This window comes from Coniophora puteana (genome assembly GCF_000271625.1).
Source record: "Coniophora puteana RWD-64-598 SS2 unplaced genomic scaffold CONPUscaffold_17, whole genome shotgun sequence".
Taxonomy (NCBI): Eukaryota; Fungi; Basidiomycota; class Agaricomycetes; order Boletales; family Coniophoraceae; genus Coniophora; species Coniophora puteana.
The window spans coordinates 285,050-308,882 of NW_006913069.1; the positions used below are offsets into that span (position 1 = coordinate 285,050).

Here is a 23,833-nt window from a genome sequence, read left to right on the forward strand (position 1 = left end):
ATCCACCTGAATATATGTAAGTCTATTGGAACTAGTCTCACGCGAAAGAGCAAAGCTCACTTGGAATATATCCGACGCACTCTCGGATTGTCCCATAGTACGGGTATATCCAAGGGGTACCCAATATTTGGAACCTGCAAAGTGGGTTAGTTCGTTTTGTAAGGCCACTTCGGCCCCTACCCCCCCTACCCCCCCTTCCGTATATAGAAATTGAGCCCCTTTTAAATTACCCACGTCAGGTACATAACATAATACACCCGGCGGCTCTAAAACATAAGACGAAAACATACAGAACGAAACTAAATAAACAAATTACACAAAGACGACGCTGTGGAGCTACCTCTTTCCGCCGCGTTTGAACCTCTTGGTTATGCGAGCGTGCAACGGGCACCTCCAATCCGCTTCGAAGTGATCGAGATACATACAAGTTAGATGGAACTAACATATGAGTGAACATCTAGTCAGTACACGGCGCGAAAACGACATAACAGTGAGAACGTACCCATCCAGTCTTGCACCGTTCGTACTTGCACCTGATCGCGACGCCGTCGCTGATCTCCTTCGGCGTGACAACCTGGTCGCAGTCGCAAGCGTGCAACATGGCGTTAAGGTCGCGCTTGCGACTCTTCCTCCCGGCGCGCGTGACAACATCGTTCTCGACAAACGCCGGCGCGTCCAGAGAGACGTCGTCTGAAGGATGTAATACATTAGTTAGGACGGCGAGGAAAAGCGAAGAAAGGGCGTACTTACTGGCGTCGTTTTCGGCGTCAGACAGCGAGCTGGATGGGCGTGGGTCGAACACGCCATTGCCATCGTTAACTTCGTCTGCGGGGAGGGGCTCCTGATCCTGCTCATTGGACACTTGTTGAGCCTCGCGTCCGTCCTCGTTTGACTCGAGTGCGAGGCGTGACGTGCGATGTGCGTCTGAAACGGCAAGCACGGGTGCTTGATAAACCTTGCGGGACTTGCGGGATTTGTGGAAGCGCCGCTGCCAGATGTACTTCTCAACATTCTCGCGTTCGTCTTGAGGAGTCGTGTACTTTGTGATGAGGTGGGGTAGAAGCTGAGAGGGCGAGTGGTGGATGCGAAAGTGGGCAACCATAGAGTACTTCCATATGGCTGGGTTTCGTACGGCTAGCTTGTTAGTGGGAGAACAAATTGGACATGGCACCGGCACGTTCGTGCATGGTGCGCTCTCGCTTGAGCTGCCAGCAGAGTGATACGAGAAATAAACAAGATTGGGGCATGACGACCGAGTTACGTCCACCTGAAACGAGCCGCCTGAACCTTTTGTGGGCCGTAGGTAAAAAACGCACCCGGATTTGGCAGCAGGTTGCATGCAAAAACCACATATCTCCACCGTGCAATCCAAACCGTCATCGCAGAGGATATGAGCACCGACGTGCTCGATTACTCGAGGTCCGCTGTCACGCTGCCACTCGAATGTTGGGCGACAGCGGGGGCACACGTCCAGCGTATCGTTGATGGTGTTGAGGCGAGCTGGGTCATCAATGTCGATGGCGAACGCTGCTCGACCTAGCACAGGATATAAACACCAATGAAAAGGAAAACAGAAAATACGACGCACCACCAGACCTGTACGGAAACAGGTCTTGAGTAGGCACAGATGGGAGGCGAAACAGGCCGGTGGCAGACTGAGTGATCTGCGCCTGCAGGCTGAGTGCAAATGCCTGCAGGTCAGCTGTAGAGAAGAGGAACGACGGGGAAGTTGGGTAAGAGGGATCCAGATTAGGATTAATGGCTTGAAAATTGTGACCGGGTGACGACTTGAGAACCCTGCCCATTTTCCCTGACCATTCCCAGTCCTCAGACTCGGGACCAGGATTGGCCAATGAGCGCTCGGTGAGAATCAGAATCTGAGTAGTGACGGAAACCCCTTCTTCTCCCAAGGCACCGGCCGCAATCTCCACAACCGGACTGGAATGGAAATGTATTGCCGAGATCTGAACCACCGCCAAGAATAGACGTGAATTGGCCTTCACAAGGGTGACCAACGGCTCGCCAACGAAGAGTTTTGCTCCACCAAAGATCGACAGAGAGTTGACGACATCTGTGTCGATGTCGGGAGCCGCTGTGAACCGTAACAGCCCAGCAACACGTTTGAGTCGATCTGTCGAACCAGCAGAGTTGATGAAACGAAATAATTGACGAAGGACTCGAGCTTTATACACGCGCTTGCCCTCAACTTGCACGTACGGAGAGAACGTCTGGTTCTGCTCTGCCAGCTCGATTGCTACGCGATCCTCCATGTCCAAATCGTCCGTCTCGGGTGTGGGGGCGGCAATAGGGATTGGGTCATCCTCAACAGTGTCCTCAGGGTCAGGATCAGCAAGACAGGGGCCAGGAGGTGAGCCATCCGGGAATAGAAGATCCCCGCCAGATTCCTGAATTCGAGCGAAGCACGCATGCACAGCAAATTGAGCATAGTCGTGCTCAATGGTCTCACGACCGTGAGTCCATGCGGTAATGGGAAGAACGTGCTTGAGGCTGACGTCGCCTCGCCAGGATGCCGGGTTGATGTGATCGACCTTGGCAGTGAGCTCCTCGTCACTTGACAAGCCCGGGAGCTTGAGCCTTCGCGGAGTAGTGTCCCACTCTGGATATTCGACAAGGATCTGGCCACTCTCAGTGACATGGGCTATCCGGTCGCCCAGCTGGATAAGGTCAGCATTTGCATCATTACCAACAATTGTGCGGTAGATCCCAAACGAGATCTCTAACCGGTCGGTCCCTAGCATAATGATATAGAAGTTTCCGAGGGGGCGGTCCACTTTAGCCTTAGCGACACAGAAGAAGACGTTCTTGATTAGGATTTGAATGTCGGTGTAGAGTGGCTTCGGCAGAAATGCGCCCCCGCTGGCGCCTGGATGAGTATACAGGCTACAGGCCAGGTGAGCAGCAGCACTAAGATGGGCAAGTTGATCGGATAGGGACATGTTGACGTCAATATAAGGGGTAATGAGATGCCTGAGAAAGTTGCCAAAGATACGGATATACTTCCGCGCAGCGATCACTGTTGGACGCGTGCTAGATGTTTCAGGAAGGTCCCAAACAGACTTGAGCAGGCTGACCGCGAGAAGAACATCTTGCTTATCGTTAGGATTCATTAAGTTCTCAACCTGATGAGGTGCCAGACCGCCGGAGCGGAGATGCCAACCAAGAGTAGCAGGAGGAATGTTATAGTCGTAGATGGTGATGCCCTTGTCTCGGAGAATAGCACAGCGAATCCGTTTCATAATTACATGTTTCCAGTCCTTGTCTGATGTCAAATCGTTGTCGCCCACTAGTGTATTCATTAGAGGGAGCTTGCCCACATACGAGAAGATGGGCGATGAGGGTGCCAATTTCCGCTTGTGAGTGAGGAGCACTAGTGCCGCGCCGCGTCGTGCTTCGCCGTCAGAGGCAATGCAATACAGTCTACCCGGAACCTTCTCGTGCTCACACGCATCGATCACTACTTGGATTAAATCTGCATGCGTGGGTGCGTCTTCTGTCTTGCACGTTCCTGACACGAGAATAGGGCGTGCCGCGTGGCTCCGGGAGTCACCCGCGAGAAGCCCAATAGCAGCAACTGTGGCCTTTTCGAAGATTCCAGTGAGTACCATGCCGCTGGCTTACATGAATAAACTCTCACCTCCACCGCCAATCGCACTTTACCATCCGCAACCGCCTTGACAAGAGCGTACGCCTCTGCCTCCGAACAGAAATCAAGCCCTATCTTATCCGCGTCCTCCCTCGCCACGCCAACTATCTTGTTTGTCAGGTCGTCCCAACGCGGACGACCCTCTACTTTAATTTCATCAATCATGAGCGAATACCCATAGACCTGGTCGGCACTTGACGCCGAGTCATCGGTAAGTCCTAGTGTTCCCTCTGCAAACGAGTTTTTGACGTTGTAGCTGACTTCATCAATTGAAGGAAACCCAGCGGAAACACGAAGCGGAGGATTGACTGAGCATCGTTGTATCGTGCTTGTTGCAGGTGCGCCCGTCGCCTTGTGGTAGATACTGAGAACGCGTGGGCCGGCAAGACGCAGGATCAACACACAGAGCTTCTTCTCCGCCGTGGAGAAGCTTTTTGGGCTGTAAAGGCCACGCGTTGCCTTGTCGAGTTGCTCGGCCATTTTCTGCACTGACATGCCGTTCTTTATACAGACTTGGATTAGGTCCTGCACGCGCGAGAAGTCGCTGTCGGCAATGGCAAGGAGAAACCTTTTATGGTCGTCGAGGGCGGACGACTTTCGCGCAAGACTCTTCGAGAGGTTGACTCGGCCAAGTCGGAGTGCCTGGACCTGGAACGTCTTTGTGCGGATGATGGAGTGGAGGCCACTGATCGGCTGGTAGATGTGGGGGGTATTCTCGTGTACGCCGTCCTTCATTCGCTTCACGATTGAGACAAGCTGACCATTATTGCCAAGCTCGCTGCATGGAGCACACGCCGCTGCTACCTTTGTCCTACCCGTGCACTTGCTCGCGGTGAGCCAGATTCGCCGTCCCTCTGTGTGAACTGACCACGGTAGCACCATCCGCGTGTGCAACGCAAACGGATATACCATCACGCCCCACTGCCCACCTGGCACCGGCAGCTCAAAGCCATTGCAGGCGAACGAGCACCTGCCATCACGCGTTGAAGTCAGCGTCTTCCCCGCGCTGCCGTGGCCGTGCACCCCGTCGCGACCATCATCGCTATCGTCGATGACGATGAGCCGTGGTGAGGGAGGGCGTGTGGACGTCGACAACGAGGCGCCCGTGGTCGAAGCAGCCGGTACCGCCGCTAACGGGTGGCTATTAGGTGCCGGTTTCGCAGGCGAGGTCGCCAAACCGTCAGCCACCAATTTGTCGACCAATGACGGGTCGATAATGCCAACGCGACCACTAGAACAGCTAAGCTACAAATTCACGCGTTCAGTTTGGACACTCACTATGCCCCGATTGCCCTCAGAAGTCGCCCAACCTTCCCTTCCACCAGGCAGGGGTCAATCTCCTTGTCGATCAAGATGAACTCGAAGAAGTTGAGTACCCCATCCATCCCGGCGTCTCCTCTTCGAACGAGCGTTCTAATCTCTTCCTCTGGCCTTCCACCTCCGAAAACATTGTTCATCTGCTGATCGGCGTCCTCCCAGACGATGTCGGCGTCCATGTCGCGGTAGTTGTCCGCCCAGTTCTCGAAAACGACGAGCTCGTCATTCTCGCATGCAACTGGAATAGAACTCGGCATGTGGGCAATACCATCACGAAGGGTCGACAGCAGCTTGTTGGCTAGAGGTGACGGAGCTGCTCGGGCGACGGCTGGCTGGGATGGAGGATTGGAGTGCTCAGGCGCTGGTTGAGGCAGGGGAGTGGAGGGGGAGGGGCCTGGAAGAGGGTGAGGGGGGTTTGCTACTTCAAAGAGGGTGCGTTGCTTCATCGGCTTCTTCTTTGTCTTCTTCTTCGCTCGTTCGTCCTCTTCCTTTGCCTCCTTCTCCCGTTGCTTCTGCTGCTGCTTACACCTCTTGCTGCCCTTATGCATGTCCATATTCTTGCTCCCTGCAGTCCCGACAGTGATCTGCTGCCCGCAGAGTGGGCATTCATCGGTGTCGGTGGCCTTAGGCTTCACTGCACCCAAGGCGGCCGTCTTCCAGCCCGATGTTTTAGTGGGTTATATACTTTGCTATGCATGATGCGTACCTCAGCCTCCTGAGCAGACATACTACTGAAGACTGCTGTTGTTTTAAAGGGTGGTGTGTGATGGATTGAGGGCGATGTTTAAGACAACGCACGCGCGTTGTGATAATTCATCCGACTGCCAGACTACTCTAACTACAAATCTGTACTATAAAATGTAGTATTCCTCTGCTACCCAATTGTTGCCATTCCGTGACGCGGCGTCGCCGAATCGCCAGTGATGTGGACGCTTGTGACGATTCACCGTAGTACTGGACTAGGTAGAGCGGCACACTAGAGGTTCACAAGGTCGAATAACCAGCCAATTGAAGTCAATTCAAGAGGGAGAACACTGCCGTTCTCGTAGGTACATGCATGTCTTATATATGAGTAGATAATCGCTTTCCGGCGTTCGCCGGAAAGGGAGAGTAAGCGTAAGTGACCATGCGGTACGCAGACGGCCAGCGGCCAAGCAGAGGCTGGGCCACTCGGCCCCAATATGGACTTTGTACTCGCTACACACCCCCCTCCAGAGGAGCGCCTGCCTCCTCTCGACCGATGCCTGCATCCTCTACTCCCCTTCGCCGATATCCACCACGTCAGGGTCGGGTTCACCTTCAGCGTCGGCGTCGCCAAGATCGTCGTCATCCTTCAAGGGTTTTCCGGTTTCCGGGTGCACCAATTCGTCGTCGTCCGCGTAGGCTTCAATGTTCGACAACCCGCTAGCAACGATCGGGTTATCCTCCGCTGTGTCCATTGCGACGTCTTCATCCGTGGTAGTGGCCATAGCGGGCGCAGTGGATGCTGCCGCTGCAGTTGGGTTACGAGTGGCCTTAGGGTCGAAGAGAAGAATGTTCGGAGGGTACGTCGTGGAAGCGTTGTCGGAAGTGGGTTGGAGTTTGTCGACAGTCGGGACTGATTTGGTGACCGGCTTCGCAGGTTTAGCGGGAACGGTGACGGACGGTGCCGGCGGCTCGGGAATGATGTCGGCGGATGCTAGGTGGACCACGGGCGAGTCGCGACGTCCGGACCGTCGGACGTCGGCGCGGGGGGAGCGAGATGCGCTCCGCGCCCTGTGAGTCCTTTCCGGTATGTGCTTGTCCTTGAAGTTGGAACCCTTTGCTGACCTGTCATGATAGTCGCGCTGGCGCGCTCCGCGAGACGAAGAACGAGAGCGTTCGCGAGATCGGCTACGAGAAATGGAACCGGGCGATTGTCCGCGACGAGAACGTCCGCGAGCGGAGGGACCAGGAGAGCGTTCATGGCGATACGAGGTGTTGACGGGAGACCGGTGGCGAGTGGACGAGTGATAGGGTTGGCTGTTGTGACGAGGCGACCGAGAGCGAGGGGAACGATGGCGCGGCGGCGGGGGCGCCGGCGATCTGTGGTACGATCCACCACGTCCCGATTGCCCGAGCGGTCGCGAGTTACTGACGTTAATCCTTCCAACAGGCGGTAGCACCATCGGCATCCCACCACCACCCCTCCGACTATTAACCCTTTGTTCCGCCCTCACCTTCCCATCCAACAAATGCAAGGTGACCCCTGTCATCCTTGCATATTCTTCGGGCGGCAGCACTGCGTAGCCCTTAGCCTGGAGCGAGCATACGAGCTGCGCGTGGTCGCCGAGTAGGTCTTCGAGTTTCGGGGCACGACGCAGGTTCGTCAAGATCGGACGACCATCGTCATCGCGCCGGATCAGCTGAGTGGCGCCGCCACTCCTGTTGTGCTCGTACGCGGCGATCTGGTAGCCTGCTGGCTCGTCGTTGTCGAGGTGCTTGCGTATGGCATGATCGTGTTCGTGGATCGCACGTACTTGCTCGATGGAGTACGACAAGAGCTGACCCTTGTGTTCCAGGTATACAAAGCCGTCGTTGCCCATGGTAAACAGACAGCGTCGGCGAGGTCGACCACCAGAAGGGGCCATTTTCGGGAGGAGTAGGATGAGGGATGCGGCAGCGACGTTCCAAGTGAGTAAGATTAGCTGCCACAGAAGTGCGAGTGCTGATCTCGACCACTTCCTCATCCTCGTCTCTCTTATATCTGTGTCGGCGTCCATATGGACAAGACCAGCATATATTTGCGGATCATCGGACGGCGGTCGTGCCGCGCCTTCTCGCAGATCCGATATGCTGTCGACGCCTAACACGTCAAGGTAATCCTTTAAAGCTTCCTGTTTATCGAGCTCATCATGCCTCATCCAGGTTATGTCCCCGGATGTCCACATGACTTCGAACATCGCTTCGGTGCGCGTGCCTTGATGTCCAAGAATTCGGTCAATTGCCCACTCGGTTCCTGGCACCTCGAACTCTGCGACCTGATGGTCAAGACGCCCGGGGAACAACCGGTCGTCATTCGGGACATGAATCCTCAACAACGAAGCATGGAAGACATTGTGAACCCCTCGCTGTCGTAGACGCGCTGGCAGTTCCACCCGGAACGAGTTATTGCGGAAGTCATCGATAATCCGATAAGGGCCAATGAACTTAGGTACGAGCTTCCTCGCAGTGCCCTTCGGTAGACTTAGATTCTTGGTCGAGATGTAGATCAGGTCATTCTTCGCGAACGGACACTCCTGTCGTCGGGAGTTGGCTGCTCGCGTCTGTTTCACGCGCGCCGTCAAGATCGCGTCGTGGGCGGCCATAATGGCGGCCTTCATACGCTGGGCGTATACCCGTACTCCCGGGTACTCGCTTTCCGCGGGAGGGTTCCAGACTAGGGTCCTGGGCATTCGACCCGTGTTCAGGAAGAACGGGGAATAGCCCGTCGTTTGCGAGCGCGCGAGATTGATCGCGAACTCTATTGCAGGTAAGCGTTTCACCCAGTCGCGTTGCGTCGGACTGATGCACGATCGTAGCATCTGCCCAATCGTGCGGTTGGCTCGTTCGGTCGACCCGTCTGTCTCAGGGTGGTACGCGCTGGACATCTTCTGGTCAATACCGAGCAGCACGTTCAGGTGCGTCCAGAACTGGCTATTGAACAAGACGTCACGATCGCTGATGATTGCTTTCGGCAGTCCGTGATGCTTGTATACTTCCGCGAACACTAACTCAGCCAGGTCCTTCGCAGTGTAAGTTGTCTTGCTTGGCACGAGATGCACCATCCCGGTGAGCAGGTCTATTACGGTGGTGATCGAGTCGAACTCGCCATCTCGGTTCTTCGAAACAGGCAAGGGTCCGACAAAGTCAATACCGATCGCGTCCCATGGACGAGAAGGCACGGGCAACGGGTTGAGCAGCCCGTACGGCTTGTGATTCGGTGCCTTGCTCTTCTGGCAAGTCTGGCATGAGTCGCAGAATCTGTGCACATCTTTGACTATACTTTTCCACCAGAAGTGCTCGCGCATATATGTCAGCGTCTTCGCAGGACCTAAGTGCGCTAGGAGGGAGTGCGCTTGGTCGATGATGACCTCACGCAAGCGGCGTGTGCCCTCCATGACATCAGGTACGCACATCACTGTCCTATCGCGCATGCGAATCCGTACTAATCCATCTTCGACTTCAAAGTTACGGAATTGTCCAGGAGTATCGGCGACGTGTTTCAAGTCACGATCGTCGCTGTAGCGGCCCCGAATCTTGTCGAGGAGGCCATTGTACTCAGGGTATCCCAAGGGAACGGCGGGCGGTGAGTCTGGTTCCTGTTCCTCATTGATCTGATTGCTCGTTTCTGCAGGTTCAGTGGTCCCATTGGACCATTCCCCCCCCTCCCGCGTGTCCTTAGGACCGCGGAGGACTAGCTTTTTCTTCATGCGCTTTGCAAAGTCGCGCGCGGATTCCATCGGAGGGAGCGACGCCAGCGGCGAGGAGTCGGCAGGCTCAGCCACGGTTATCGGGGCGCGGCGTGTTTGTCCGCCGGCCCGACTTCCTGAGGCCGCCGGTTGCGGCGTCGTCGACTTCGCGCTCGTCGCACGGGAAGACGACGCAGCACGCGTGGGCGTAGTGCCGGGCCCGTCAACCTTCTTCGCGCCGTCGGCGATGCGGACGCTTCGTCGCAGCACGCCTGCGGTCGCTTCGACGCCGACTGTGACCGGCGCGCTGATCACGCGCTCCTCGAGCTCCGTCACACGGAGGTGATCCTCGGTGGGGAACTGGACGTATTCCGTCGGCGCGCGTACGGTGCCGGGCGCGTCGAACTCGTACATTCGCGATAGAGCGTCGGGGAGGACGTTCTCCTCGCCCGGAATATATTCAATATCAAAATCGAACATCCCCAATTTCTCCCACCACCGAGCCTGGCGGCCGGAGAGATCGCGCTGGTTCTTTAAGTGGATCAGGGACTTGTGGTCCGTCACCCAGGTAAAGTGAACGCCTTGCAGTATGTCGCGGAAACGCCACATGGACTCGACGCCCACGAGCAACTCCTGCTCGTGCACGGGGTAGTTGCGCTGCGCCGTCGTCAGCTTGGCCGAAAAGAACGCGGTGACTTTCGCAGTTCGCCAGTCCTCGCCTTGGGCAACGGCGCCACCAATACCTGTGAGGCACCCGTCGGTCATGAGCCAGACGCGCGGAGCGCCCTTGTTATAGTCCAACGGCGCTCGAGCATGCGGTCGGCAGCGCGCGACGTATTCCTTGACTTCGCGGAAAGCACGATCGGCTGTCTGCGTCCAGAAGAACGGCTTGCCCTCTGCAGCGACGTCTTCGAGGACGCCGAGAGGCTTTCGCACCATGAAGATATCATCGGCGAGGAAACCAACTGACCCGATGAACCCTTTGCATAACGTACGGCTCACGGGCACCTTCCAGTTGAGAATTCGGTCGACCTTCACTGGGTCCATTTGGATCCCTTCATCGTTCACGATGCGGCCCAGTATCTTCACTTCATCACAAAGAAACTGAAGCTTGCGTTCCGACAGGTATAGCTGTTGTTCCTCGAGAACTTTCAGCACCTTTTCGCAGTGAGTAACGTGTTCGTCCAGGTCGTCCGAGTATATGATCATGTCGTCCAGGTACACATCCATGAAGACGCCAAGAAAATCACTGAAAATGTGATTCATCAAGGCCTGGTAGGTAGCCGGCGCGTTGCAGTCGCCCTGCTGCACCACCAGGCTCACCATGTTGCCATCGGGCGTCGTTACCGCGCTACGCTCGACGTGCTCGGGGACGATACGAATTTGCTCATAAGCGTCCTGACCGTCGATGATGCTGCGGTACTTGTGTCGGGCTACTCGTCGGAGTATGCCCTCCATGTCCGGCATCGGTGACGATAATTTTTCGCAGTTCGCGTTGCGAGGGCGAAGGTCGTACACGATTCGCGCGCGTGGGACGCCGTCGTCGTTCTTGGCGCCAGGTTTCGGAATTACCATCACCGGGCAGGTGTTCCGCGCCGTCGACATTTTCCAGCGGCCGGATTTCAAGTACTGCTGTTTTCGCTCGTTCCACTGCGGCAGCAACGCTTCGGGACAACGAGCACGTCGCCACGGGTATATCTTATTTTCGTCAATCAAAGGAATCTGATGATTGATCGCCCGCAGCGGCGGCAGCGACGTGGAGTCGGCTTTCGCGCAGAGTGGGGCGGCAAGCTTCATCAAGTATGCTCGAGCCTTCTCAATTTTCTCTTTCACAAGGCTCATGGCCTTCGACTCGACGACAGCCACACCCGGGCCCCGCATTGGTAAGGGTTGTCGGCTTCCCATTATGACCTTAGATTCGTTAAATGCAAGTGTCATTTTGTGTTGATATAGGAAAGGCGTTCCCAAAATCAAGTCGTAATTTTGCAGATTCATGATGTCAAATCGGCGGTCGTACTTCGTGCCTTGGTACTCAATGCACGCGGTCACGCTATAGTTAACCTTCGTGCGCGATCCATGCGCAGCTAATTGCACGGTGAGTGGTTTCTCCAACTCATCCTTCTTTCGCTTTAATTGATCGGCAAACGCTAGTGACATGAAGTCTGCTAGCGACCCAGAGTCAACCAGTGCACGAGCAGGTAAGCCGTCGATGTGCACCACCACGACAATCGGGCTGGGAATATGCCGCCGAAAATCCTTCGGGCGCGATGCACTGCGCTCGAGACCAGGGTACACACCCGGTTCCACCGCAACATTGTTGATTTCGGTGACAAAGTCATAGTCCACGTCCGATATGTAGTTAATCACGGGGTTACTGGTGTGGATAAGACGCGCAACGTCCTCCAATGCAGCATCCTTGGGCGATAGCGCATCACGATCAAGCAGCCGCAGAGTGTCGGTCTCAGTATCACGGGACTCAAACATTCTGGTAAGCAGCTCTTCTGTCGAGCATCGGAGACGCTTCTTATACCAGTTGAGCAGATTGAATTGGGGTCGCCGAACTAAGTCGTCGCCCAACTCGACTGTGAAGTTGAGACGTTCATCGTGGATGGTGTACGTCCACTGTACCGGTTCGTATTCCACACTGAATCGGGGCGGCCCCCGATACTCAACCGCGTCAGGTCCCATCTGGATCAATGCCATTAAGTATTCCTCAATGAAGCGTGGCGTGATATCGCCCATGCAGATCCACGACTGGCGTCGGGTGAGTCGTCTAATTCGCTTTTTGATTGTTTTCTTGGGGACACCTTGTCTTCTAGCCAGGGTCCGCCAGTACCATCGATCAACTTGGAATGTAGGGTCTAGCAGGAAGTCCCGGCCCACCATCGGTGAGTCCCAATAGTTCACCTCTGAATGACAACGATCAAGAACAAAGTATTCATGATAGTCATCATCCATAGGTATGAGTTCAAATCGATCCCGTGCGTATGTCTCAGGATCATTTATGTAATCTCCAGGGTATGCTCTGCCAGTAAGTATTTCGACCGCGCGCGTGACGAGCGGATCCGCGAATTCCAAGCGCTCGGTCGTGCTATTGTCTGGCAGCGGGATAGTCGCTACAAACATCGACTCCACGCTGCCGCCGTTCCCGCGAACCGGGTCCTCAACCAGCGTGCGTACCACGTCCGGGTCCCCATAGTCCATTGTCAGCGCGTTGCTGCTAACGCCTGGCGGTTTGCCAGGTTTACTAGATTGGAACTTGGACGCTCCCGGGCAGTTTCGTTGCAGGTGCCCGTCCTTTCCGCACAGCCAGCAACCACTGCCGCTCGGCTGCGCTGGACGGTCGCCACCAGCACGGTTGGGCTTCGACTTATAATCCCTTTTATTAGAGAAGCGGCCGGAACGGTCAGTGCGGTTGTGTCGCCCTGACGGCCCATCGCGCCGTTGGCTTCCGTCGCCGTTGCGACGTTCATTGTTGCGGCGTTCGCTGTTGCGGTCAGCGCCGTCATTCAACGACTTCTTGTGTCGGCGGCGCTCTCGACGTCGGTGCTTGGACGACTGCTCCGGCGCCTCGTTGCTCGTCGACGCGATCCTCGCGTCGCTGCGCTGTTGCGACGCCCGTACGCTTCGGGATATCTCAATGACCTCGGCTGCTTCTGCAACTTCATCGAGCGTTGAAGTTTCCGGGTTGAGGTGATCCAGCCAGAGACCTTCCTGGAGCTCTTTATTGAGGCAGGACCATAACTTAAGTACTTTGGTTCGTTCGTCGGTCTCGCCGACCACGTTCCATAAGCCCGTGAGTTTATAGATTACATCCTTCACGGGTAATCCTCGTTGATGGAACTTTCGTAGCTCATCACGGACCTGAAGCTTGAAGTCCACCAGAAAACAGAAGTTAAATAGCTCAGAGAAGAACCTGGTGAGTGTCCACTTGTAGGGTTCAATGGCTACTCGGTTGGCGTAGAACTCCCTAGCTTTCCCTTCCAGATAGCGTCCAACTATGGAAACCTGACGGTGGGTAGGTACTCGGCCATCCGTCACATACTCCGTGCTTTCGGTCATGAAACGATGGTATGCCATCATATCCATCCGGCCGTCATAGTCATCCGGCGGAATGGGTTTGATTAGGGTGCGTGAGCTCGTACTGGCTTCGGTCTTTTTCTTATCGCGACGACGGCGCTTCTGGGCCTGTTTATGCGCTTTGCGCGAACGCCCTTTACGCTTGCTGCCCTTACGTCGCCGACCTCCATCCGAGGACGAGGACGACCACGATGGGGAATAGTCAGGATCATCTGATGACGATGACGAAGTGTCCGAGTGTTCGGGCGATTCGCCGTCTGACGAGGAGGACGAGTCACTCGACGATGATGAGTCACTCGTCGAGGACGAGCTATTGCTGGGTGGGCCTCGTCCACCCCCATTCGCGGACACGGATGACACAAGTGATGATATGCCGCCTGTGCTCCGTGTTTTCTCGGCGGCGCTGAGGTTTCGGAACGCCTTACCCAGGTAGCTCTTTGGGTTCAGCTGCGACACGGCGCTCATGGCAGGCGTTGTTGGGCCTGGAGTGTTTTTGGCTGCCTTAAGTCGCTGCTTTTCAGCGCGTCGATGATGACGCTTCACGCTGCCGACCGTGTCCTCAATGAGACGACGGATCGGGTCGTTCCCAGCCAGTTCTTGCGATGGCTCCGGGAAATCGTCTATCCTCACTCTAGGGGCAGGTGTCTTTTTAGTTTTACGGACAGCCGCCTTCAGCGGTTTGATGTCGTTCACATCTGCACGAGGGGCGATCCTTTGGCTAACCGACGTCGCCGGCGTGGCTGCTGCAGCGCGTGACTGCTTCTTGTCGGCCGGCGTCTGCTTCGCTTGTATCTCCTTTAGATGCGCTAGTCGGTTCCTAAGCGCACCCGTCATGGCGCTGATTCGTTCCTGCGCCGTGTGCGGAGTGTAGTAGTGATGAATATCACCTTCATTGGATTCATCGTCGGACTCATTGGGATCGGGCTGAAGTGCAGGTAGGTCATCATCCTCATTATCGGATTCTACACTAGGTTGCATGCTGGCGCGCTTGGCCGCCGCTATGCTCTCCAATGCCGCGCGCTGAGCGTCAACGTCTAAGTCCTCCTGTGGCACTTCGAGAGCGCCCCAGTTTCGAGGGTCCACACCCTTCCCTTTGTTCTGGGAAGGGCCTGCGGGTAGCGGAGAATCCTCGCGCTCATCCGCGCGGTCGCGATCCGACACGTCATCGTCCGACGTGTATCCGCCAGGCACTGCTTCGGATCTCTTACCAATCCGACGGCGTTGCGTGCTGGTCAGTCGCCCGACAGCGAGGCTGACCGCATGGCGTTGGCTGGATGACAGCGCATCCGCCAAGGTATTACCACCGGGTTGCATCGCCCTAGCCCCGGTGCGGCCTCGGGTTTGCTCCCCCTGCGATAACGCAGTCATCGGCCGACCGTCTTCCCGGTCGGATCCGGAATCATGGGCAGAGGCGTCCTCCAGCGCGCTCTGCGCGCGAGAACCGTCCTCGCCGTCGCTGATGAACGCGGGAGCTAACGCTTCGACCGCCAGCGAATCAGATCCAGGTCCTCGACGAGCTAGAAGCTCGGAGGATTCCCTGGCCAGCGCCCTCGCCAGCTCGTCATGAAGACGACCGGTAGGAGGCGTCGCTGGGAGCGAGGTGAGCGGCTCTGAGATGACGCCGTCCCTGCTCGGAGTGGGAGGAGCCGAAGACACGCGAGCGCGACCACGACTCCTGAGGTTGTAACGCGTGTTGTTGGCCATAGTAGAGAGATGAGAAATGTGAGGGTTTCTCGTGGATTCAAGTCCGGGGTGCTGACGGGTGATCAGGCCGTCGAGCTCAGCGGACAAGAGATTTTTTAAAACTTAGCTTGTTGAGTCTTGGTGGTTAAAAAATATGTGACGATTCACCGTAGTACTGGACTAGGTAGAGCGGCACACTAGAGGTTCACAAGGTCGAATAACCAGCCAATTGAAGTCAATTCAAGAGGGAGAACACTGCCGTTCTCGTAGGTACATGCATGTCTTATATATGAGTAGATAATCGCTTTCCGGCGTTCGCCGGAAAGGGAGAGTAAGCGTAAGTGACCATGCGGTACGCAGACGGCCAGCGGCCAAGCAGAGGCTGGGCCACTCGGCCCCAATATGGACTTTGTACTCGCTACAACGCTGTGGAGCTCTAGATAGGGGTTGAACTTCCACTTTTGGCTAGCCACGTGCACTTTCTGATCGTACCCGAGCTCAGCCAGCGTATTTCCTAAGACCACCCAGGTATACCCCCCCCCCCTAGACCCTATATACGAGATACTGATCCCGAGCACCCCTTGGGTATATCACCACTGTCAGAGCAAATGGCGAACTCAGTCAACGAAAGATATCGTACAAACAAGAAATCAGTGTAAAGTGATACTCACAAGGCACGTTGTTGCCTGAATGAGCAACGCCAGATAGGGCCCAAGCAGCGTAGCCCAAGTAGAGGACCAGCAAAGCGACGACAACCGTGCGATTGCAACCCCACAGAGCCCAGGACCGCAATAGCACTAGAACTGCAGAGGCTCTAGATGGGTAACTCAAGAACAGCTCACAGCGGATATTCCACTCACTGTGCACGCTCTCGGTGGTGAAAAAGACGGACGAAACGACGACAATGCTGTATCCATAACAAAACTATACTCCGTACGCAATGCTTCAGCCTCAGTCTCGCAAGCAAGAGCGATAGCGAACCTTAGTATCCGGTCCCGAGTAGAAGATTCCCGTCTGCTCCATACAGAAGAATGTCTGTATTGCGAGGTTTCCGTACCTAGTGAATAGGTACAGAGCCTTGACTAGCGTCCACTTCGCCTTCCAGATATACTGCACCTTCAAAAGATTGAGGTTCGAGCTGGAGATCAGCATATGCGAGGATTGGTATCGGACCGCCGGCGGACCTGATATCAATGTACCCCAAAATGGTTTGTAGCAACGGTCGACGTAATAAGACATGTCGCCGTGTGATGACAGGGTTCAATTGAGTTGAATAAGCCCAGAAGAGGACAGAGATGATGCGACGGCGGGACCACAAACCCGAATTACGTGTTGCGTATAGGAACGTTACTGAGTCAGCGAAACAAGAAGTAGGCACTGGCAGGATGCGGAAGCAGCGGAGAGTACTCACCTCTTGATCAAGGGTAAGAACGTAGTCATAAACGATGATCGTGAGCCCAGCCGTACTTGCAAGGCTGTGCGCGCAAGAGCAAGTGAGCTGAGGAAGAGAAAGTTAGAATATGACTGAATAACCAACGCACTTCCGTGTCAACAAATGCTCCGAGAATATTATTGGGACATCCGATACCGACGGCGGCATGGATTCCGACAACGTTTGGATCATCGCGCTTTTACTGAGCTTGACAAGGCGTCGAATCACAGGAGATAATGACGAAAGCCTTCAGGAGAGGAGCATGCAGGGGAAATACCAGTGGTCAGGTCCAAACCCCGTCAGCCCGTTGAAGTACGTAGGTTCTTGTAGCCAAACTGCTGTAGCGCGGCCTTCGGAACGTGAACTTCTTTCACAAACTTCTTTTCAGCCGTGACCATTTTCCCAAAGCAATACAGTGGACTACGCGTCATCGTCCACACTGAGCCCGTATTCATTTTACTGAATTGTGGGCGCCTATGGGTCCCACGTCTGTCCCGTTGCCGAAAGCCTGATTGTGGGTTTGATACTCTGCAAGAATTCACACATCAAGGACGTGTCCATGAAACCCAATAGCTTAAATCCATGGTAGATGGGAGGGGACAGGAGGGAGCTAAATGGAACGGGTTCAAGGGCTGAGGATTGTTGCATGGTGGAAGCGGCGCGGCATCAGAGGATAAACCCGTCGTGGAGCACTATGTATACAAGAATGGGACGATAGTCACTGTCCCATTTTAGATGCATGGGGCTCCAAAGCGTGGATTACAACCAGGGATAAGGTTCCGTTCACTACCCAATCAGAGAACACCAAAGCAGCATGGCGAACTTTTATACCCTTTTTGCTAGACCTGGAAGTAAGTTTTTCAGTAGCTCGAGAAGTACTTACATTTTGCGAGCGCTCTGCCAGTTGCCTCCGTACATACATCTATCTTGATTTGTTATCAGTACTCCGACGCTTTGGCCTGAAACCGAGCGGGCACTGAACGTGAGGACTATGAGGCGTTGGTCAATCATGGAACAAAAGGGTTAAAAAAGACCGAAGATAATATTAAGAGAAGCATGCCCTCAGCTAATAACAAAGTGAGATGTACACATGTACGCATGTTGGTGTCAAGGACCAACAAAGTTCCCGTAATTTCCACGAGCATCAGATAGCACAGTTTATACGAGTCAATCAACAGCGCAATTAGGAGCGCGAAGCTTCGGAGGAGCAATGCCTGAGGAGTCAAGAATGACAGTACAGCAAACCTCGGAATCACCGTCCCATACCCCATAGATACTGAAAGAGCAGTCAGAATCCTGTTCAGGCACGCAGTCCTGTCCTGGCGATGCACGACGCGATTCAATTACTCAGCAAAGAAGTGAAAGCTCTGAATCTGCTATCCCCGTGATCTTCAACGTCCGAAGGGCGGGGTAGAGTGGGGAAGCGCTGCGGGCCTTCGGGTCGTATACAAGTCTGCGCAGCACCTCGAGATAGCGAGAGGACATGTTAAACGCGAGGCTTGTGACGGGGTTCGTGGCACGAAGAAGCCCGTTTAAACCGATGGCTTGATCGCTGAGCTGCAGAGTGGTGAGCGAGTTGCTTCCGCCGAGGAAGCTGTCGAGCTGGAACAGCTCTGTCTGTGTGTAGGAGGGATTGTATCGAGCTCGGTGAATCATGAGACGCTTCAGTGATGGAAGCCTGAACGCGTTGATCATCGCGACGCTCTCGGGAGTTGAGATACCTATACAAAACTTGAATCCTCGACTTGTCTCAAGGTCACCGAGGGCAGGGTGGGGGTGTGCAACGATGCTCCAGTAATCGTCATACGAATGTCAAGACTCAGAGTCCTTAGGTTCTGCAGTTCTTTGACCTCCTGGAGGAACATGATATAGGAATCATTGCGTTTACCCACGCGGTGAGTAACAGCTCTCGCAAACTCGACCAGGGGACGTACAACATCAACTCTGCGAACTGCTTCATCGTGCCAAAAGGGCCACCAAAGGGGAAAGTTTTGATGTGCAGTGACGAAACGGGGCGAGAGCGCAAGTCCAAGACAACAGTTGGAGAACGATGCGTGATCCGCCTCCGCTCTAAGCATATGCGCTCAAGGCAGCCGACAGCCTCTGCCCACTTGGTTACGTCGAACCACCGTTCAATGTCCTGTTCAGACGACGAGACTCTTCAGCCGATCAATGTAATGAGAGCATATTCGATCATGAACGGATGAATGGACAGATTTCCCCCACTCGTCTACTTAGCTGACAGGGTGTGCGGTGAGGAACAGCGGGAAAGGTGCGATAGGGCTTGAACCGGAAGTCGAGCATGTCAATGTACTGCTGTACGTCGCCATCTCCCCCCGGCCGCTAGACGATGAGGTGGAAGTGTCGCCATAGATGGGTGGAATGATCAGCGACCTCCCTCCATCGTTTTCAGACGAATCGGAACAGGAGCGATGCTGCGCCGACGTCCCAGTTCGGTTCGCGGGGGAGACAGTGGACGAAGATGTTGTCGAGGATCTCATCAGGCATACGACGGACCGAGTGCGTCACCTGGAAGATCCGAGGTGTCTTCAATTGAAATGCTAGAGAGCTCGGAGACAAGGTCTGCTGTGGGATCTGCAGCACGAGTGCGGGAGGACATAGTCGTTTAGTGGCAAGCCAGGTCCACACTCCAGATCCGGCGTGTCGGCAGACTCGGGCCGGCCTATTTCCTCCCTCACTTTTACCACCTTCCTTTCGATAACTATTCACAGATGTCTGCTGTTGAGCCCCAGTACCCGTGGAACGGTGAGCACTCTTACAGATGAGAAATTTAGTTTACTCACGAATTCCTCAGCGACTCACACTCAGACTCACACCGCAGGGCATCGCCACGAGACGACAAAAAGAGAAAGAAAGAATGCAACGAGAGATTATACGGTACTTATACACGCACGGCAACAAACAAACAAACAAACCAACAGCACAAGTATGAAATTCTGTACGTAGGAAAAAAGAAAGGAATATTTATGTACTGTACCAATCGCAGCATGATACCATTTGCACAGTCCACGTCCCATTGCCCACGGCACAACACGGCAAAGTTCAACCCCACACTTTCAAGTTCCAAGTCCTCTGCATCCCGCCGCCGAGCATACACGAAACGCGACCGCGAACAATAATGCGCAACAGCGATACGGAAAACAAAAGTTGAACGGATATACACGCAACAAAAACATGTAACGTAGAAGAAGCGGGCACGCGCAGTGACAAGGAGGACCGCCGGCTAACTGAACCTGCCTCCAAATACTCATCCTCATCCTCATCCTCATCCTCATCCCCATCATCATTCAAACCGGAACGATCAAAACGGAGTGCGTACGATGGTGCAATGGTGCGATACCGACAAAGAAAAGAAAGAAAGAAAGAAAAAGTAGGCAAGGGGGGCTGATAAGCTGACAAGCAGCAAATTTTGAGGAAGAAGAAAAAAAGGTTGATAAATAATGACGAGATAGACAGCGACAAATGAGACGGGAGAAAAGAAAAGGAGGAAAAAAGACAGAAGAAAACGCGAAACACGAGCCGAGGCGAGGAGGAAATTAGGTATGGCCTGATGATAATACAGAGTTCAACCGATCGAGTGAGGACAGAGCTTGAGAGCGGGAAACCGAGACGACGGGGAGCGAGCGGGAGAAGGCGCCAGACAAGAAGGGGGTGTAAGAGCAGAGCAACGTGACGAGACATAGCACCGTCGAACCGGGATGAGATAACTGAAAAATTCATAGCGAGCGGGAGCAGGGAGCAGAGGACGAAGCCGAAAACACACAACGCGCACAGCTCACGACGACGATGGCATATCCGTCGCCCCAGGCATATTGAACCAGTCCGCGAAATCTCGCTCGAAATCGATCTGCCCATCCTGCCCAGGCATAAACATGTCCGGGAAATTGTCAAGCGAGCTTGCCATCTGCGTCATCATGTTCGTGTCGAACAGGTCTATCGGGGCTTGCTGCTGCTGCTGCTGCCCCTGCCCCTGTTGCTGCTGCCCCGGTGGCCCTGGCTGACCGTTCATCCCGCCTCCCTGCTGCTGCTGCTGCTGCTGCTGAGGCCCACCTTGCGGTCCACCCGGTTGACCCTGCGGCCCAGGACCACCAGGACCTCCGCCGCCAGGAGGACCACCAGGCCCGCCCTGCGGCACATTATTATGCGCCATCGCAGGCGACGGCGACGGATTCGTCATACTCGACGCAGTCCCGCTCGGCGTCGGCGGCGCCGTCCCCCCCTGCCCTTGCTGCCCTGGTCCTCCCTGCCCTTGCTGCCCCTGCCCCTGTTGCCCCTGCGGTCCCCCCGGTCCCCCGGGCGGCCCCTGCCCATGCCCAGCCATCGGCGGATTCCTCGGCGACCCCTCCGGCGCGCCCTGCGGTCCCCCACCCCCACCAGGCTTCATATCCTTATTCCCATCCTTTCCCGGCGGCCCACCCATACGCGGCGACGGCGGCGGCGGCATCATATTGCCCATGCCCTTATTAGCAGCCACCCGCGGGTTCTGCAGTCCTCCTCCAGGCGGGAACATGTTCTGCCCCGGTCCGCCACCAGGTCCACCAGGCTGACCGCCTCCAACGCCAACACCGACACCGTTAAACTGCGCCATGTCCGCGGGCGCCGAGTTCGGCCCTCCTCCGGGTCTGTTGGGGCCCATGTTGCCCATCATACTCTGCACCGGCCCCTTGTGCATGTTGGCCATCTGCGCATGGTACACGCCGTGCTGCTGCGGCTGCAAGTTCAACAATATCATCAGCACGTCGTCGTCATCACACTCCGCCGACGGGAGGAGGTGGGGATGGAAGTGGGAAGGAAGTGGGGATGGAAATGGCGAAAAAGAGGCGATGAAATGAAAATGTCGAGAAAAACAAGAAGAACCAAGAAGAAAAACCACTCACCGGCTGCCCCTGCGGCCCACCCTGCCCCGGCATAATCCGCTGCCCATGCATCGCCGGACTCATCCCCCCCATCCCCTGCCCCATCCCGCCCATACTGTTCATCCCCTGCCCCGGCGGACCCTGAGGAGGACCGCCAAAGTTCATCGGCTGGCCGCCCATCGGCCCAGGACCATGCCGCATCATACCGTTGGGCATCCCTTGCGGACCACCATGCGGGCCTGGACCCGGTGGCCCACCAGGCTGACCGGGCTGCAGGTGCTGGGGGTACGGTGTCCCAGAGCCGGGCTGCTGCTGTTGCTGTTGCTGCTGCTGTTCTCCGGAATTGCGGCGTGCTCGTTTGTTCGCGGGCGGTGATCCATCAGTGTTAGGCCCGTTATGCTAAAACGAGAACCCGCATTCAATCAGTTTCATCTTCGAGTCTAATCTCTGATGAACAGCGTACCTCTTCTCCTGGCGATGTGCTGCTACGCTTGCCTCCTCGCTGCTGCGCTTGCAACTGCCCATGCTGAAGCGGATGTGGCCCCTGGTGGTTCTGTCCCTGCATGTGCATGGACTGCATCTGCTGATTCGGGTTCGACGGGCCAGCAGGACCCGGCATACCACCCGGCATGCCAGGCTTGCCGCCCGTGCGCATCGCCAAGCGCTGCTTAACGAGCGCATACAGACGTTGCTACAAAAAAGCAACGTAAACACTCCCTCCAAAACTACGAGAGCATTCCAAATTTCTCAACGCACCTTTTCCTCAAAGGTCAGTTCCTGACGCGTCGCATACCCGAGATCCGCCTTAACCATGGCTACCTCGGGGGGCGGAAAACGCGAAATTTCAGCCGAAAGCATGGCCTCGTTCATCGGCCCAGGAGGACCAGGGCGGTTCGCCATCGAGGGGCTCGGGTGCATCATCCCGCCACCCTGACCAGGCGTGCCCGGTCGGCTCGGAGAATGACCGAGCTGGGAAAATGGCGGTGTCTGCGCTGGCGCGTTGCCCCCGAGCGTCGAGTTAGGCGGCATCATCCCACCTCCAACACCGGGACGAGTCATGGGCTGCATATGCGGTGACGGGTGGCCGAGGTTGCCCATCGGCGCCGAGGGGTGTCCTGGGGTCCCTGCCGTCTGCGGGGAGTTGGCCATCGTCGGGGACTGGTATGGTGGACCGCCGCCGACAGACCCGGGCATACCGCGTGGGGGTCCACCTGGGCGCTGCTGGCCGGGCATGATGTTGGCGAAGTTCTGTGGCGGGCCTCCTAGGCCTCCTGGCGGGCCGCCCCCCGATGGCATCTGCATGCCGTTCGGCTGCTGCATGCCCGAGGGACCTGTCGGGTTGAACATGGGTCCTCCTTGTGGACCTCCTGGGGGTCGGCTACCGGGGTCACCGACGTTGGGTCCTACGCCGTTGGGCATGCCGTTGAGAGCCATCGATCCTGGGGGCCTCGGAATGCCGTTGGGGCCTGCTGGGGGGAACTGGGGACGACTCTGGGGGAATCGGGGGTTGCCCGTGCGTGCGGCGTTCTGGCTGTTCTGGTGCTCATGAAGCATGAGGGCCATGACATGGGGACGGAGATTAGGGAGGGTACGCACCTGGGTGTACACCATTGCGTCGTCTGTTCCTGTTCCGCTGCTCTTTGCTGTGAAAAGTGCCCAGAAGACTGTCCACCATCTGGACAGCAAGTGAGAAGCAGCGACGGGAAGGGGATAGAAGGGGGTATGACGCACTCGAAGAGCAAACCTTGCCTTGCGTTGATGGGCGGAACCGAGTCCGACGACAGTTTCGCCTCCTGGAAGAGCTCGCGGGCTGTCTTGGTGAAGCCGCGTTTGGTACAGTAGTCGAAGATATAGAGATTAAACCTGTCGAGGGAATGGGTGAGCGGGACGGATGAAGGAGGGGGGAGGGACTTGCATGCTGTCACCCTCCCATGATACGGGGAGGATAGCTGTGTCATGGTCCTGCTGTGGCGGGACGGATGACGACGATCCTGGGATGACCGACGCCATGGGTGTTCTCGGGAGCGTCGGGGAGTCGGGGAGTCAGCTGGGAGGGATGTGGGAGGGGGGAGGAGGAGGGAGAGAATCGCGGTGCTCGGGAAGAGAAATAGAGTTGGGGTGGCAGAAGCGGGCGGTGTGGGAGATATAATAACTGTAAACGGCCGACTAAGCGCCCAGAAGGAGCGTCCTCGGGCCAGTCAAGCAGCCCTTGTCAACGCAGCACTCGACCTGTCCGCTGCTGTCCTCGACGACGAGCTAATAGGCAGATGTTGTTGTGGGAGGGGGTGGATGTTGTGGATGGGTGGATGGACGTGGAGAGGAAGATAGCTGTTGGCTGCCGAACGAGAGGCACAAGGCGGATGGGAAAGTC

At 55.9% G+C, this 23,833-nt stretch overlaps 4 protein-coding genes across 4 annotated transcripts; all 4 read right to left on the minus strand.

Annotated features, from left to right (window-relative positions):
- Positions 1–1,508: 1,508 nt before the first annotated feature.
- On the minus strand, positions 1,509–5,586 carry CONPUDRAFT_66200 (uncharacterized protein; the record flags this gene model as incomplete). The annotated part of the gene is made up of 3 exons (XM_007776286.1): positions 1,509–3,599; positions 3,656–4,909; positions 4,987–5,586. Coding segments are annotated over 3 exons (3,945 nt in total), but the record flags the coding sequence as incomplete, so codon positions are not given.
- A 2,280-nt stretch (positions 5,587–7,866) lies between these two features.
- On the minus strand, positions 7,867–8,109 carry CONPUDRAFT_19731 (uncharacterized protein; the record flags this gene model as incomplete). Its single annotated transcript, XM_007776245.1, has 1 exon — positions 7,867–8,109. A coding segment is annotated over one exon (243 nt), but the record flags the coding sequence as incomplete, so codon positions are not given.
- A 9,525-nt stretch (positions 8,110–17,634) lies between these two features.
- Positions 17,635–19,205, minus strand: CONPUDRAFT_169560 (uncharacterized protein; the record flags this gene model as incomplete). Its single annotated transcript, XM_007776383.1, has 2 exons — positions 17,635–18,306; positions 19,103–19,205. 2 exons carry the CDS (start codon positions 19,203–19,205, stop codon positions 17,933–17,935), a joined length of 477 nt encoding a protein of 158 aa, XP_007774573.1. The 3' UTR covers positions 17,635–17,932.
- Positions 19,206–19,473: 268 nt separating this feature from the next.
- CONPUDRAFT_140130 (uncharacterized protein) lies at positions 19,474–23,661 on the minus strand. The gene is made up of 7 exons (XM_007776384.1): positions 23,378–23,661; positions 23,194–23,325; positions 23,059–23,137; positions 22,219–22,998; positions 21,926–22,153; positions 21,484–21,861; positions 19,474–21,317 (listed from the first exon to the last, which is right to left on the minus strand). The coding sequence occupies exons 1-7, from the start codon at positions 23,470–23,472 to the stop codon at positions 20,382–20,384; spliced, it is 2,628 nt and encodes an 875-aa protein (XP_007774574.1). The 5' UTR covers positions 23,473–23,661; the 3' UTR covers positions 19,474–20,381.
- Between the last annotated feature and the right edge of the window lie 172 nt (positions 23,662–23,833).

Bases quoted from the DNA above. Each gene is read 5' to 3' on its own strand.
- CONPUDRAFT_140130 (XM_007776384.1), bottom strand. From the start codon at position 23,472: ATGGCGTCGGTCATCCCAGGATCGTCGTCATCCGTCCCGCCACAGCAG. The intron at 22,154-22,218 runs GTGCGTTGAGAA...GCTTTTTTGTAG, and splicing joins AACTGACCTTTGAGGAAAAG to CAACGTCTGTATGCGCTCGT. The intron at 21,862-21,925 runs GTACGCTGTTCA...TTCTCGTTTTAG, and splicing joins GCACATCGCCAGGAGAAGAG to CATAACGGGCCTAACACTGA.